Source organism: Prionailurus bengalensis, chromosome A2, assembly GCF_016509475.1.
Source record: "Prionailurus bengalensis isolate Pbe53 chromosome A2, Fcat_Pben_1.1_paternal_pri, whole genome shotgun sequence".
Classification (NCBI taxonomy): domain Eukaryota; kingdom Metazoa; phylum Chordata; class Mammalia; order Carnivora; family Felidae; genus Prionailurus; species Prionailurus bengalensis.
Window position 1 is genome coordinate 99,580,227 of NC_057348.1, and position 13,746 is coordinate 99,593,972.

Consider the following 13,746-nt stretch of genomic DNA (forward strand, 5'->3'; position numbering starts at 1 on the left):
GAACTTTGGGCCTAGTATTTTCTTTGGTTCCTTCAGGTGTAAAGTTAGGTTTATTTTTTTTTTATTTGAGGTGTTTCTTAATACAGTTGTTGCTTATCACTGTGAACTTCCCTCTTAAAACTGGCATTTCTGCATCCCGTAAGTTTTGGTGTGTTGTATTTCCTTTTTCTCAAGAGATTTTTTGAATTTATATTTTGATTTTTTTTAATGTTTTTTTTTATTTTTGAGAGAGACAATGCAAGCAGGGAAGGGACAGAGAGAGAAGGAGATGACAGAATCTGAAGCAGGCTCTGAGCTGTCAGCACAGAGCCTTTTGTGGGGCTCGAACCCATGGACTGTGAGATAGAGACCTGAGCCGAAGTCAGACGCTCAACCAACTGAGCCACCCAGGTGTCCCTAAGTATGTAAAAGTTTTGACATTATCCCACATAACATTGATCTTAAATTTATTTAATGTTTTTTTTTCTTTCAGATTGGATAACTTCTGATGTTTTTACGTTCATTGAATCTTTCTTCTTTCAACTCCAATATGGAAAACCTTATGCTATTAAGCCCATTCAGTGAGGTTTTTGACATTTCAGATACTGCATTTTTGAGTTCTAGAGCTTTCATTTGGTTCTACTCATTCCTCATTTTGTTTTGAGATTTCTCATCTATGCGTTTGTTATGACAAAATTTTTACTTACTTGCACATAGTCATAATAGCTGCTTTAAAATCCTTTTCCACTGGGTGTACCTGGCTGGCTCAGTCAGGAGAGCATACAACTCTTGATGTTAGTGTTGTGAGTTGGAGCCCCACATTGGGTGTGGAGAAAAAAAAATCCTTTTCCAATAATGTCTGAATCATTTCAGACATTGTCTTTTCTCTCAATTATGGATCACATTTTTCTGTTTCTTCATGGTTCTAGTAATCTTGGATTTTTTTTTTTTTTCTGGACACTGAATGACAGATACATTGTAGAGACATTATTCCACTATTTTTTTAAAAAGCGTATTGATTTTATTAAGCAGTTACCTGGCAGAACTCAGATTCTAAGCTCTGTGTCTTCTTTGACAAGAAGCTGCTGAAATTTCTATTCCTTTCTTTTTATGCCTTAACTGGGCTGTTTGAGTCTTGTCTTGAGCATTCATAGTTAAGGGATTAGCCAGAGATTTTGGCAGTTTATTCACAGGGTTCCCTTTCAGTAGCTCTTTTTTCCTGAGATTTCCCCTTATAATTTTCCAATTGCTGTGCTTATCCCACAGTGTCCTCTGATTGTTCAGTTACCTCTCAGTACCAACTGGGATCTTAGACAAAAAGTCATAAAAATGGGAGCCTAATCCAGTATTCTCTGTCATTTTCTGGAGTCAACTCTTTCTTATTTTCTGTGTGGCTTTGGTTGTTCTCCAGTGTCTTGGGTTTGTTGTTTGATTATATCTGTCCAGAGTTTACGAGTTTATCTTGTGGAGTTGTTCTGATAGACGCTACCTCACCATTAATTGAAGCAGAACTTCTTGCATAACCTTTTTTTTAAAATGTGATAAAAATATAGAACATAAAATTTCCCATTTCAACCTTTTTTGCACATATAATTCATGAACATTAATTGCATTTACAGTGTTGTGCATCGTTTACCACTATCTGTACCCAAAACCTTTTTTACCCAAGCAGAAACACTATGCATGTTAAGCAATAAATCCCATTTTCCCAACCCATGGTAACCTCTATTCTGTTTTCTGTCTCTCTGTTTGCTTATACTACATATTTCGTGTAAGTGGAATCCTATAATATTCTTTTGTGTCTTGCTTATTTCACTTACTGTAATGTTTTCAAGGTTTGTCCATGTTATAGAATTACCACAACTTCATTCCTTTTTGAGGATAAATATTATTTCATTGTATATCTAGACCAGGTTTTGTTTATCCATTCATCTCATAATGGACACTTGGGTTGTTTCCATGTATTACCTATTGTGAATAATGCTACTATCAACAGAGGTGTAGAAGTATCTGAATTCATGCTTTTATTTATTTTGAGTATATATGTATGAGTTGAATTGCTGGATCATGTGGTAATTCTTTAACCTTCTGAGGATCTGTCATAGTGTTTTCCACAGTGGCTATACCATTTTGTGTTCCCATTAGCAATGTCCAAGGGTTCCATTTTCTTTAGGTTCTTGCCAACACAACAGGGCTTTGATTTGCATTTCCCTAATGATGTTTAGTATCTTTGAATGTGCTTGTTGACCATTTATATATCATCATTGGAGAAATGTCTGCTTAAGTCTTTGCCCACTTTTTAAATTGGGTTGTTGTCTTTTTGTTGTTGAGTTGTATGAATTTTTTATATAGTCTTGACATTTTTATCAACTATATAGTTTGTGAATATTTTTTCCTATTCTGTAGTTTTTCACTTTCTTAATATTTTCTGGTGCAAAGAAGCTTTTAATTTTGTAGAAGCCCAGTTTATTTTTTCTTTTGTTGCTTATGTTTAGGGGTCATATTTAAAAGTCCATTTCCTGGGTGGCTCAGTTGGTTAAGCTTCCAACTTCGGCTCAGGTCATGATCCCACTTTGTGGGTTTGGGCCCCACGTCGGGCTCTGTGCTGACAGCTCAGAGCCTAGAGCCTGCTTCAGATTCTGTGTGTATCTCTCTGTCCTCGCCTGCTCATGGTCTATCTCTCTCAAAAATAAAAATAAAAAAATTTTATTTTTAGGTCTGAAATTTCATGGATTTTGTGTTAATTTTTGTATATGATTGAAGGGTACAAATCTAGTTTTCCCAGAAGTATGTTTTTTTTTTAATGTTTTATTTCTTTTTGAGACAGAGAGACAGCGCGAACAGGGTAGGGTCAGAGAGAGAGTGAGATACAGAATCCAAAGCAGGGTCCAGGCTCTGAGCTGTCACCACAGAGCCTGACGCAGGGCTCGAACTCATGGACTGTGAAATCATTACCTGAACTGAAGTTAGACACTTAACTGAGCCACCCAGGTGCCCCCAGAAGTATCTCTTAAAAAGACTATTGTTTCCCCCCATTGAACTTGACACCCTTGTTGAAAATCAGCTGGCCATATGTGTAAGGCTTATTCCTGCATTCTCACTTCTCTTCTTTTGGTTTATATGTTTATCCTAAACCCAGTACCACACTGTTTTGATTATTTAATGTAGCTTTGTCAGTTTTGAAGCTGAATGCTGTGAATGCTCCAAATTTATTTTTTTTATGATTGTTTTGGCTGTTCATGGCCTCTGACATTTCCATGTGAATTTGAGTGTCAGTTTTCCTATTTCTACAAATGAATAACTTTCTAAAATCCACTTTTAAGATTCTGTTGTGGACATCCATTCATGCTGATACATACACATTTAGTTCATTCACTGTTAATGGGTTATAAAGTAGTATCTGAAATTCCAGTCCAAGATGGTGAGACACTAAGACCTTGCTTCCAACATAGACATACCAAATCTACAACTATTTATAGACCAATTCCTCCTGGAAAAAAAAAAAAAAAAAAGGGATGACTGAACAGTTTCTGCACAATTTCCATCTCTCTTGCTGTTCTCTATGTGGTAGCAAAGGGAACCCCTGCCTCCAGCCACTGCAAACTATACTGGGGAGGTATAGTACTGAGGGACAGTAAGCAGATATGCTTTCTCTAGGCCCCAGAAAAAAAAGTTGTGGTTTAAAAGGGCAATTAGAGGGGTGGTTCAGTCAGTTGAGCGCCTGGCTTCTACTCAGGTCATGATCTTGCAGTTCACGAGTTCGAGCGCCGCATTGGGCTCTGTGCTGACAGCTCAGAGCCTGGAGCCTGCTTCAGATTCTGTCTCCCTCTCTCTCAGAAATAAACATTAAGATGATTAAAAATAAATAAAAGGGCAACTAGAATGTAAAGGAATGAGCCCTAGAACTCTGCCAAATGGCAGCAGAGTTGTTGGTGAGCACCAGACTTTATGCTTCCTCTACATTTTGAAAGTACAGATCAGAGGCTGGGTACCCTGACAGGACTGCTGCCTCAAGGGGCTGCAAGCCATCTAGCATACACCAGTGCCAGCTGCCCTGAGGCACAGTAAAAAAGGCTGCCATTTAAAAGAGCAACTAGAAGAAAACCAAAACTGGAGATATTACAATTCCAGACTTCAAATTATATTATAAAGTGGGAGTAATTAAAACAATATGGTATGGACATAAAAATAGAAACATAGATCAATGGAACAGGAAACCCAGAAATGAACTCATGATTATATGGTTAATTGTTGACGAAGGAGGAATGAGTATGCGATAGGAAAATTTCTTCAACACATGGCGTCAGGAAAACTGGATAGCCACATGGAAAAGAATGGAACTTGGACCACTTTCTTTCACCATACACAAAAATGAACTGAAGATGTATTAAAGACCTAAATATAGGATCTGAAACCATAAAACTCCTTGAAGATAACACAGACAGTAATTTCTCTAACAGTGGCGGTAGCAACATTTTTCTAGATACGTCTCCTGAGGCAAAGGAAATAAAAGCAAAAATAAACTATTGGGACTATAGCAAAATAAAAAGCTTTTACACAGTAAAGGAAACAATCCACAAAACAAAAAAGCAACCTACTGAATACAAGAAGATATTGCAAATAATATACCCGATAAAAGACTTGTATCTAAAATATATAAAGAACTGATAAACCTCAACTCCCAAATAATCAAAAAATGGGCAGAACACATGAATAGACATTCCTCCAAGGAGGACATCCAGATGGCCAATAGACACATGAACAGATGCTCAACATCACTCATCATCAGGGAAATGCATATCAAAACTACAATGAGATATCAAGTCACGCCTGTCAGAATAGCTAAAATAAAAAACACAAGAAATAACAAGTGTTGGCAAGTATCTGAAGAAAAAGGAACACTCTTGCACTGTTGGTAGGAATGCAAACTGGTGTAGCTATTGTGCAAAACAGTATGGAGTTTTCTCAAAAAGTTAAAAATAGAACTACCCTGCAGTCCCACTATTGGTATTTGCCCCAGAAATACAAAAACACTAATTCAAAGGAATATATGCACCCCTATATTTATTGAAACATTATAATAGCCAAACTATGGAAGCAACCCAAGGGTCCTTTGATATATGAATGGATAGAGTATGGTATGTATATACAATGGAATATTACTCAGCCAAAAAAGGGAAAATCTCTCCTTTTGCAACAATGTGGATAGAACTAGAGAAGATAATGCTGTGTGAAATAAGTTAGAGAAAGACAAATACCATATTATTTCACTCATGTTTGGAATTTAAGAAACAAAACAAATGAGCAAATGGAGGGAACACAGACAAACCAGGAAATAGACTCAACTATAGAGAACTGATGGTTACCAGAAGGGAGGTAGGTAGGAGAATGGTGAAATAGATGAATAAGATTAAAAAGGACACTTATCATGATGGAAAAACTATAATATAAAGGATCCAAACAAGAAGGGAACTGCTGGGAGGGGCTAGCAAGAGCAATGGTTATGTTTTTCTTCCACCTTGATACCATGGACAGGAGAAAGGTCTGGGTGCCCTAGCTGACCTATCACCCTAGTGAGCCCCAGGACCCTAGCCTACACCAGCCCTCGCCATCCCATCAATGCAGCCTCAGAGCGACATAACCCAGGATGCTCATGGTCAGTACTTACTGCAGTTACAGACATTGCGCCAAGGTGACACAGGTGGAAAGCACCCTGGAACACTCTAGGCCTATACCACTTTGGTTCCAGAGGGCTTGCTAGGGCACCTATAGTGAGAGTGCTTCTGGAACTCCCAGGTCCTGCCTGCACTGAGCACCCTGGGACCCTCCCAGTGTGTGCCCCACCTTGGCTCCAGCCACCCACTACATGGCCATCCCCTACCCCACCAGGGCACCCTCTGCATTTAGTACCCCAGGACACCCCAGTTTTCCCTCACTTTACCTTTAGCTGTCCTGCCAGGGTGCCCTGTGCACAGACAGCTTTGGGACTCCCAGCCCACGACAGCTGTAGCTCCAGCCAGCCAAAGTCACCAGGCATACATAGCTTCCAGTTGGGATGACCATACACAAGACCTTTCCTTGAAGTTTAGGAGAATTCTAATTCATATAAACAAACAACAAATGTTAAGCAAAATGAGACAGAAGAATATGCTCCAAATGGAGATTAGCCATATGTCTGATAGAGTTTAAAATACTGATCATAAAGATGGACTGGAGGAAAGAGTGGAATCACTCAGTAAGAACTTGAACAAAGAGATAGAAAATACCAAAAAGAACCAATCAGAGTTGAATACAATAACTGAAATGAAAAATACACTAGAGGGAATCAACAGATTAATGGATGCAGAAGATAAGGTAATGGAAAGCACCCAAGCTGAACAGCAAAAAGAACTTTAAAAAATGAGGACAGATCAAAGGATGTCTTGGACAATATCAAGTGGACATTCACATTATAGAGATCCCAGAAGGGAAGGAGAGAGGGGAAGAAAATAGACATCCAGATTGAGCAATCAGAGAGAATTCCAAACAAGATGAACCCAGAGAGGTCCACATACTTGACACATAATAACTGAAATGTCAAGGGTTAAAGATAGAGAATTATAAAGCAGCAATAGAGAAGCAAAAAGTATATACAAGTGACACCCCATAAAGCCTCTGCTTATTTTTCAGCAGAAACTTTGAATGTATAATGTCATGCCCTTTGGGCCTGCAAAGAGCTGAAAGGAAAAAAATCCTACAAGCAAGAATATTCTATCTGGCAAAGAGAGAGAGTTTCCCAAAGAAAAGTTAAACTAAATCAACCTTAAATGTTAAAGGGGCTACTTTAAGTGGAAAAAAAAAAGGCCCTAATTGCAAGTAGGGAAATTTTATGAATAAAAAGATGTAAAATATAACAACATTTACATGACCTGGGGAGGTGGAAGTAAAAAAATTCTTTTAGAATTTTTTTGAACCTAAGTGGCCACCATTTTAATATAGATTGCTTTATATTTGGGATGTTATATGTAAACCTCATGGGAACCACAAACTAAAAATTTATAAGAGATATACACAGAAAATAAAGAGAAAAGAAGCCAAGCATAACACAACAGAAAGTCACCAATTGCAAGGGAAAAGAGCAAGAGAGGAAATGAACAGAGAACTACAAAAGCAACCAGAAAACAGTTTAACAAAATGACAATAAGTACATACCTATCAATCATTACTTCAAATGTGAATGGTCTAAATGCTCCAATTAAAAGACATTAGATGACTGAATGGATAAAAAAAATAAGACCTGTTTATATGCTGTCTACAAGAGACTCACTTCAGAGCTGAAGACACACATAGGATGAATGTGAAAGAATGGAAAAAGACATTCCATGTAAAAGGGACAAAAAAACAAAACAAACTGGGGTAGCAATACTCATATCAGATAAAATAGATTTTAAAACAAAGACTATAACAAGAGACAAAGAAGGGCCCATGTAATGATAGAAGGATCATCCAATGAAAGTATAGCAATTATAAATACACACTCAACATTGGAGACCTAAATACAATAAGGCAAATAATAACAGATATAAAGAGAGAAATTGAGAGTAATACAATAATAGGAGGGGACTTTAGCACCCCACTTATATCAATGGATGGATCATTCAGGCAAAAAATTAATAAGGAAACAGTAGCTTTGCATTCAAGACAAGAGGGACTTTTATATTCAACATTCTATCCAGAAGAATGTATATTCTTTTCAAGTGGACATGGAATATTCTCCAGGATAGTTTACATGTTAGGCCATAAAACACGTGTCAAAAAATTTCAGAAGATTGAAATCATGCATCTTTTCTGACCATAAGGGCATAAAACTATAAATCACAAGAAGAAACTGGAAGAAACACAAACACAGAGACAAAACAACATGCTACTAAACAACCAGTGAGTCAACAAAGAAATCAAGAGGAATTTTAAAAAAATACATGGTGGGGCGCCTGGGTGGCGCAGTCGGTTAAGCGTCCGACTTCAGCCAGGTCACGATCTTGCGGTCTGTGAGTTCGAGCCCCGCGTCGGGCTCTGGGCTGATGGCTCAGAGCCTGGAGCCTGTTTCCGATTCTGTGTCTCCCTCTCTCTCTGCCCTTCCCCTGTTCATGCTCTGTCTCTCTCTGTCCCAAAAATAAATAAACGTTGAAAAAAAAAATTAAAAAAAAAATACATGGAGACAAATGAAAATGAGAGCACAACAGTCCAAAATCTTTGAGATGCAGTAAAAGCAATTTAAGAGGGAAATTTATAGTCATACAGGCCTACCTCAAGAAACCGGAAAAATCTAAAGGAACCTAACCTTACGCCTATAGAAGCAAGAAAAAGAACAAAGCCCAAATCTAGTAGAAGGAAGGAAATAGAGCAGAAATAGATCAAATAGAGGCTTAAAAAAACGATGGAAAAGATCAATGAAACCAAGAGCTGGTTCTTGAAAAGATAAGTATCTTGAACAAACCTTAGTTAGTGTATTTGTCTTTTCTCTTACTGAAAAGTACAATGAGATTGTTTCCAATTTTTGCTTTAACAAGTAATACCACACTTCTTGTGCTACTCATTCACATGTTTGAAAGTTTCTTTAGGACCATAGTTCTCAACCTGGGTCAGTTTTGCCTTCCAGGGAACATTTGGTAATATTTGGAGACATTTTTGATTATAAAGACTGAGAGGAGGTATGCTACTGGAAACTAGTGGGTAGAGACTAGAGATACTGCTAAAACATCCTACCTACAATGCAAGAACAGACTTCCATTCACCCCACTACAAAGTATTGTCCAAATTATCCAATTTGTTAATACTGTGAGGGTTGAGAAACACTGTTCTGGGGCATATACTTAAAGGTGGGATTGATAAAGCTTGGGGTATGTGCAAGTTTTTTTTCAGTTACATGAAATAGAGTTGTGTAAAACATGAAGAAAATATTTTCAATACAGGTTAAGTTTTGGAGTGTATTGAATTGAAGTTTCTGTGGTGATGATGGCAATCCAGCAATTATAATCAATTTAATTATCTTAAACCAGATAGAGTTAGTGGCATTATATAGAGTTAACTAATTTATCTACTTACCCAGAAGGTGCATATAATCTTTTAACTTCATGAACTAAAATACATTGTTACTTACTGTCTGATTAAAAGATTACGGAGTGAGAGTCTGCTTTAAAAAAGTATCATTTGTGCAAGACAATAGTAGCTGGACTATTTAGGCTGAAGATGCTAATTGAATGAGAGAAAAATTAGAGCATGAAAAATGTAGAATTTTTTCCTGACAAAGATTATTATTAAATACAGAGAAGTTAAAGGTTTGAAAGCTTTCTCTCTAGTTTGATTTAAATTCTTTTTTAATGTTTATTTTTGAGGGAGAGAGATGGAGAGAGACAGAGTGTGAGCGGGGGGAGGGGGGGCGGGCGTTGCAGAGAGGGAGACAGAATCGGAAGCAGCCTCCAGGCTCCTAGCTGTCAGCAGAGCCCAACGCAGGGCTCGAACTCACCAACCGTGAGATCATGACCCAAGCAGAAGATGGACACTCAGCCGGCTGAGCCACCCAGGTACCCCTACCTCTAGTGTGATTTAAATTAATATTTTGGGACGCCTGGGTAGTTCAGCAGGTTCAGCATCTGACTGTTGACTTTGTCTCAGGTCATAATCTCATGGTTCATGAGTTTGAGCCTTGCACCAGGCTCCACATTGATGGTGCTGGAGACTACATGGGATTCTCTCTCCCTCTTCCTCTGTCACTACCCCCTCCCAAAAATAAATAAACATTTTTAAATTTAAGTCTGTAAGACCCACCTTTGAAAATTTGATAGTCCCAGATTTGAAAGCTATAACTCTGAAAAACTATAGCCCAAGAACTATCTGCAATGCTTGTGTGCATACAGTTTAGTGTCTGACTTTTGGGTGGTTTATGCATGTTCTTGAAGTCTATCTGCAGGCCACTCCCAGTCCCCAGATTTCCAGGTTAAGAACTTTGCTAAAAATCTATGAAAACTCTTAAAGTGCTAAAAATAAGATACATTTGAAATTATCACTGAGTAGTCAAGACACATCTATATTGTTTGCATCTTCAGTGATGGAGAAAAATAGGTGACTTGGAATTAGAATTTTTCAAGTCCTCTAACATTGAAGGAGTGAATATGTATCTTAACTTTATAACCTTCATTTTTCTTTGTCTTCTGTTAGGTGTATGCAGCAGTGCTATGGCAACAAACTAATGAAAACAGACAAAATTCAACAGAAAGAGTGTGTTTTGGAGTTGCCCTACCAGAAGAAAAACTTGATGACTTTCGTGATGAACAGATTGGACAGTTGCAGGAGCTGATGCAAGAAGCTACTAAACCTAACAGACAATTTAGTATTCCTGAATCTAGGAAACCAGAATTTTAGTCTATACAATAAAGCTTACACATTTTAAGTTCAGAACCCCTTACTGGGTTTCTAAAAATGTATTTCTTCAGCTTTTAAGTTTTGTGAATGCCTGGTGTTCATGAAATATTCTTTAATTTGGGGTTGTTATTAATGTTGTCTACAATATGTAGATCAATATGGCTAGTAAACAAAGCTTTATATGATTGAAGTAACAGTACTTGCTGGATGGGATTTGATTTTTTAAGTACATAAGAAGGAATGACTTTAAAATGACAAAGTTGTGGAATTTTGCCAAAAGGTTTTTTTGTATGTAAATTTAATGCTGTTCTTGTTCAAGCATTAGCCTCATAGCTTTAGCTTCAACAGACAAGTATGTTATGATAATGACAGATGTGGAGTTCCAAGGTTATTATTTACATACATGGATTGTCATCCTGAAAGTTTCTTCCTTTCTCTTTTAATAATACATGTATGATTATTCATGTAAATATGCCTTCTCCCTGAGTCACTATTTATATACAATGAAAGATTAAAAAGAAGCTTAAAGAGTCAGTATTATACACTGTATAATCTATCATGCAAATGATAGTATAATGTTTGTACAGTGTTTGGTAGTAACAAATGACCCCTTAAATTATGTAATTTATAGTTACGTTGAGAATCTCATTTACTGCCTCATCATTGGGGAGATAAAAACACTTTCATAAATTTGTCGTAAGTTATAAACTGAAATAATCAAGTGGTAATCCCATTCATGTGTTTAAAATGTTTAATTTTTTAAAAATTACACACTTGTGGGGCACCTGGGTGGGTCAGTCAGTTAAGTGTCCAACTTCGGCTCAGGTTATGATCTCACGGTTCATGGGTTCGGGCCCTGTGTCACACTCTGTGCTGACAGCTCGGAGCCTGGATTGTGTCTCCCTCTTTCTCTGTCCCCCCACCCCTTGCTCACACTCTGTCTCTCATAAATAAGTGTTTAAAAAAGTAAATAAAAATTACACACTTATAACTTTAGTTTTGTATGTCTACTTTGAGATTCTGAAATGATCATTTTTCAGATGCTATTGCATTTATTCAACTACTTAAAAATTGACTCATACTTACTCTCTTTTGCTGGATTGGGCTTTTTCTTTGTGTATGGCTGCCAGACTCCTCAGTCCTTTTTAATATTCCTCATTGAATCAGTCTGGAGGTTGATACTTGTCTTTTTTCATTGAAAGATAGGTGGTCAATCAGTAATGAATCTAGGTTCTACATTGTAGGCTCTAGGAATACAAGAAATGAATAAGATAAAAGCTCTTGCCCTCCAGGAGTTTAAAATCTAGCTGTGCATTTAGGAACCATTTCATCATGAACAAATATATCACATCCTCAAACTCTTTCAATCTTTCTTGTCTTCCTAGCTTATAGAATCTAACACCCGTAAGGACACTGCTTCTCTGTGTTTTGTGAAGTGGGGGTTATGGGTCATTTTACATTCACTGTAATGTATAATCCCCTCCTAATGTCTCTTTGAACCCATCACTGGGTTACCCTCACATAAGAATTCTTTTTCATTTGTAGTGTTTTCTTTCTGGTTATACTTCCCTATTCATTTTCTTTGGCAACTGGCTCATACTTTTCCATCTCAAGTTTTGCTATCATTTTGGTGACCTTAACACTATAATCCATATGGCTGACATATCTAGTACCTAATTGGTCTCTGATGGTTCATTATTCACCACCCATAAAAAATTTTTGGGAAATCACAGCCATATTTATTGGCCATCACACAAATTACTACCTTGAGGTATTTCACAGTTTTACTACTATATTGCAACATTCTTTTGGGTGACATATATTTGAGAAGCTGTGCTTTTAGTGATTGCTGTGGTAAAAGTATCACAAACTAGTAAAATGCTCAATATGATTACAAAGTTTGAAAAGCTGTGTTGTGTCTAGTAGGTGCTAAATTTTTAGGGCATAAAACCTAAGTTGTTTGGACTATGTAATAAATGAAACTACAGTGTTTTTTGTTTGCTTCTGTTAGTTTTTGCTGTATGTATGCTGTGTAAATACTAAAACACTAAGAGTGTGTAAATTGAGAAAGTCTGGGAAGTGGTGCAAAAAGCAGTGTTAACTGTGAACTCATTAGTGTTTTGACCATTCAGTTTGTTCAATGTTCTTTTACTTCCTTCATTTCTATCTCAGTCTGACCTCGTTTCTGTGATCTTTCACTTCCTTCAACCATTTAGCAGTACCCTCAATGTCATTGTCTCGTTTTTCTTTAACCTCATCTGCTCTCACCAATGTAACCACTCACTTGCTAAAATCAATAGGATACTAATCAGTACAAGACGGATGTGTTATCCTGAGTCTTGATAGTGTTAACTATTCCCTACTGCTTTTAAATCACTCCTGCTTGGAAGACATGATAATACTGTATATAGAAAACACTAAAGACTCCACCAAAAAACTATTAGAGCTGATAAGTAAATTCAGTAAAGTTGCAGAGTATAAAATCAATGTACAGAAATCTGTTGCATTTCTATATTCTAATAATGAAGCAGTAGAAAGAGAAATTAAGCAATCCCTATCAAAATAACACCAGAATTTTTCACAGAGCTAGAACAAACAATCCTAAAATTTGTATGGAGCCAGAAAAGACCCTGAACAGCCAAAGCAATCTTGAAAAAGAAATCCAAAGCTGGAGGCATCACAATCCCAAACTTCAAGCTGTGTTGCGAAGCTGTAATCATCAAGAAAGCATGGTACTGGCACAAAAATAGACAGATCAATGGAACAGAATAGAGAACCCAGAAATGGAACCACAAAGGTATAGCCAACTCATCTTTGACAAAGCAGGAAAGAATATCCAGTGGAATAAAGACAGTCTTTTCAGCAAATGGTGCTGGGAAAACTGGACTACTTTCTTACACCATATGCAGAAATAAACTTAAAATGGATGAAAGACCTAAACATAAGACAGGAAACCACCAAACTCCTAGAGGAGAAAGCAGGCAAAAGCCTCTTTGACCTCAGCCACAGCAACTTCTTACTCAATACGTCTCCAGAGGCAAGGGAAACAAAAGCAAAAATGAACTATTAGAACCTCATCAAAATAAAAATCTGCTGCACAGCAAAGGAAACAATCAGCAAAACTAGAAGGCAACCGACAGAATGGGAGAAGATATGTGCAAATGACATATCAGGTAAAGGGTTAGTATTCAAAATCTATAAAGAACTTACCAAATTCAACATCCAAAAAACAAATAATCCAGTGAATAGGCAAAAGACATGAATAGATACTTCTCCAAAGAAGACATCCAGATGGCCAACCAACACATGAAAAAATGCTCAAGATCACTCACTCATTATCAGGGAAATACAAATCAAAACCACATT

At 37.2% G+C, this 13,746-nt stretch overlaps 1 protein-coding gene across 1 annotated transcript in view; it reads left to right on the plus strand.

Moving 5' to 3' along the window:
* SDHAF3 (succinate dehydrogenase complex assembly factor 3) overlaps positions 1 to 12,372 on the plus strand; it is a 66,377-nt gene extending 54,005 nt beyond the window's left edge. Inside the window, exon 2 of the mRNA XM_043588937.1 lies at positions 10,177 to 12,372. Coding sequence (XP_043444872.1) covers positions 10,177 to 10,380 — 204 coding nt within the window. The 3' untranslated portion in view covers positions 10,381 to 12,372. The remainder of the gene's footprint in view (positions 1 to 10,176) is intronic.
* Positions 12,373 to 13,746: the final 1,374 nt, after the last annotated feature.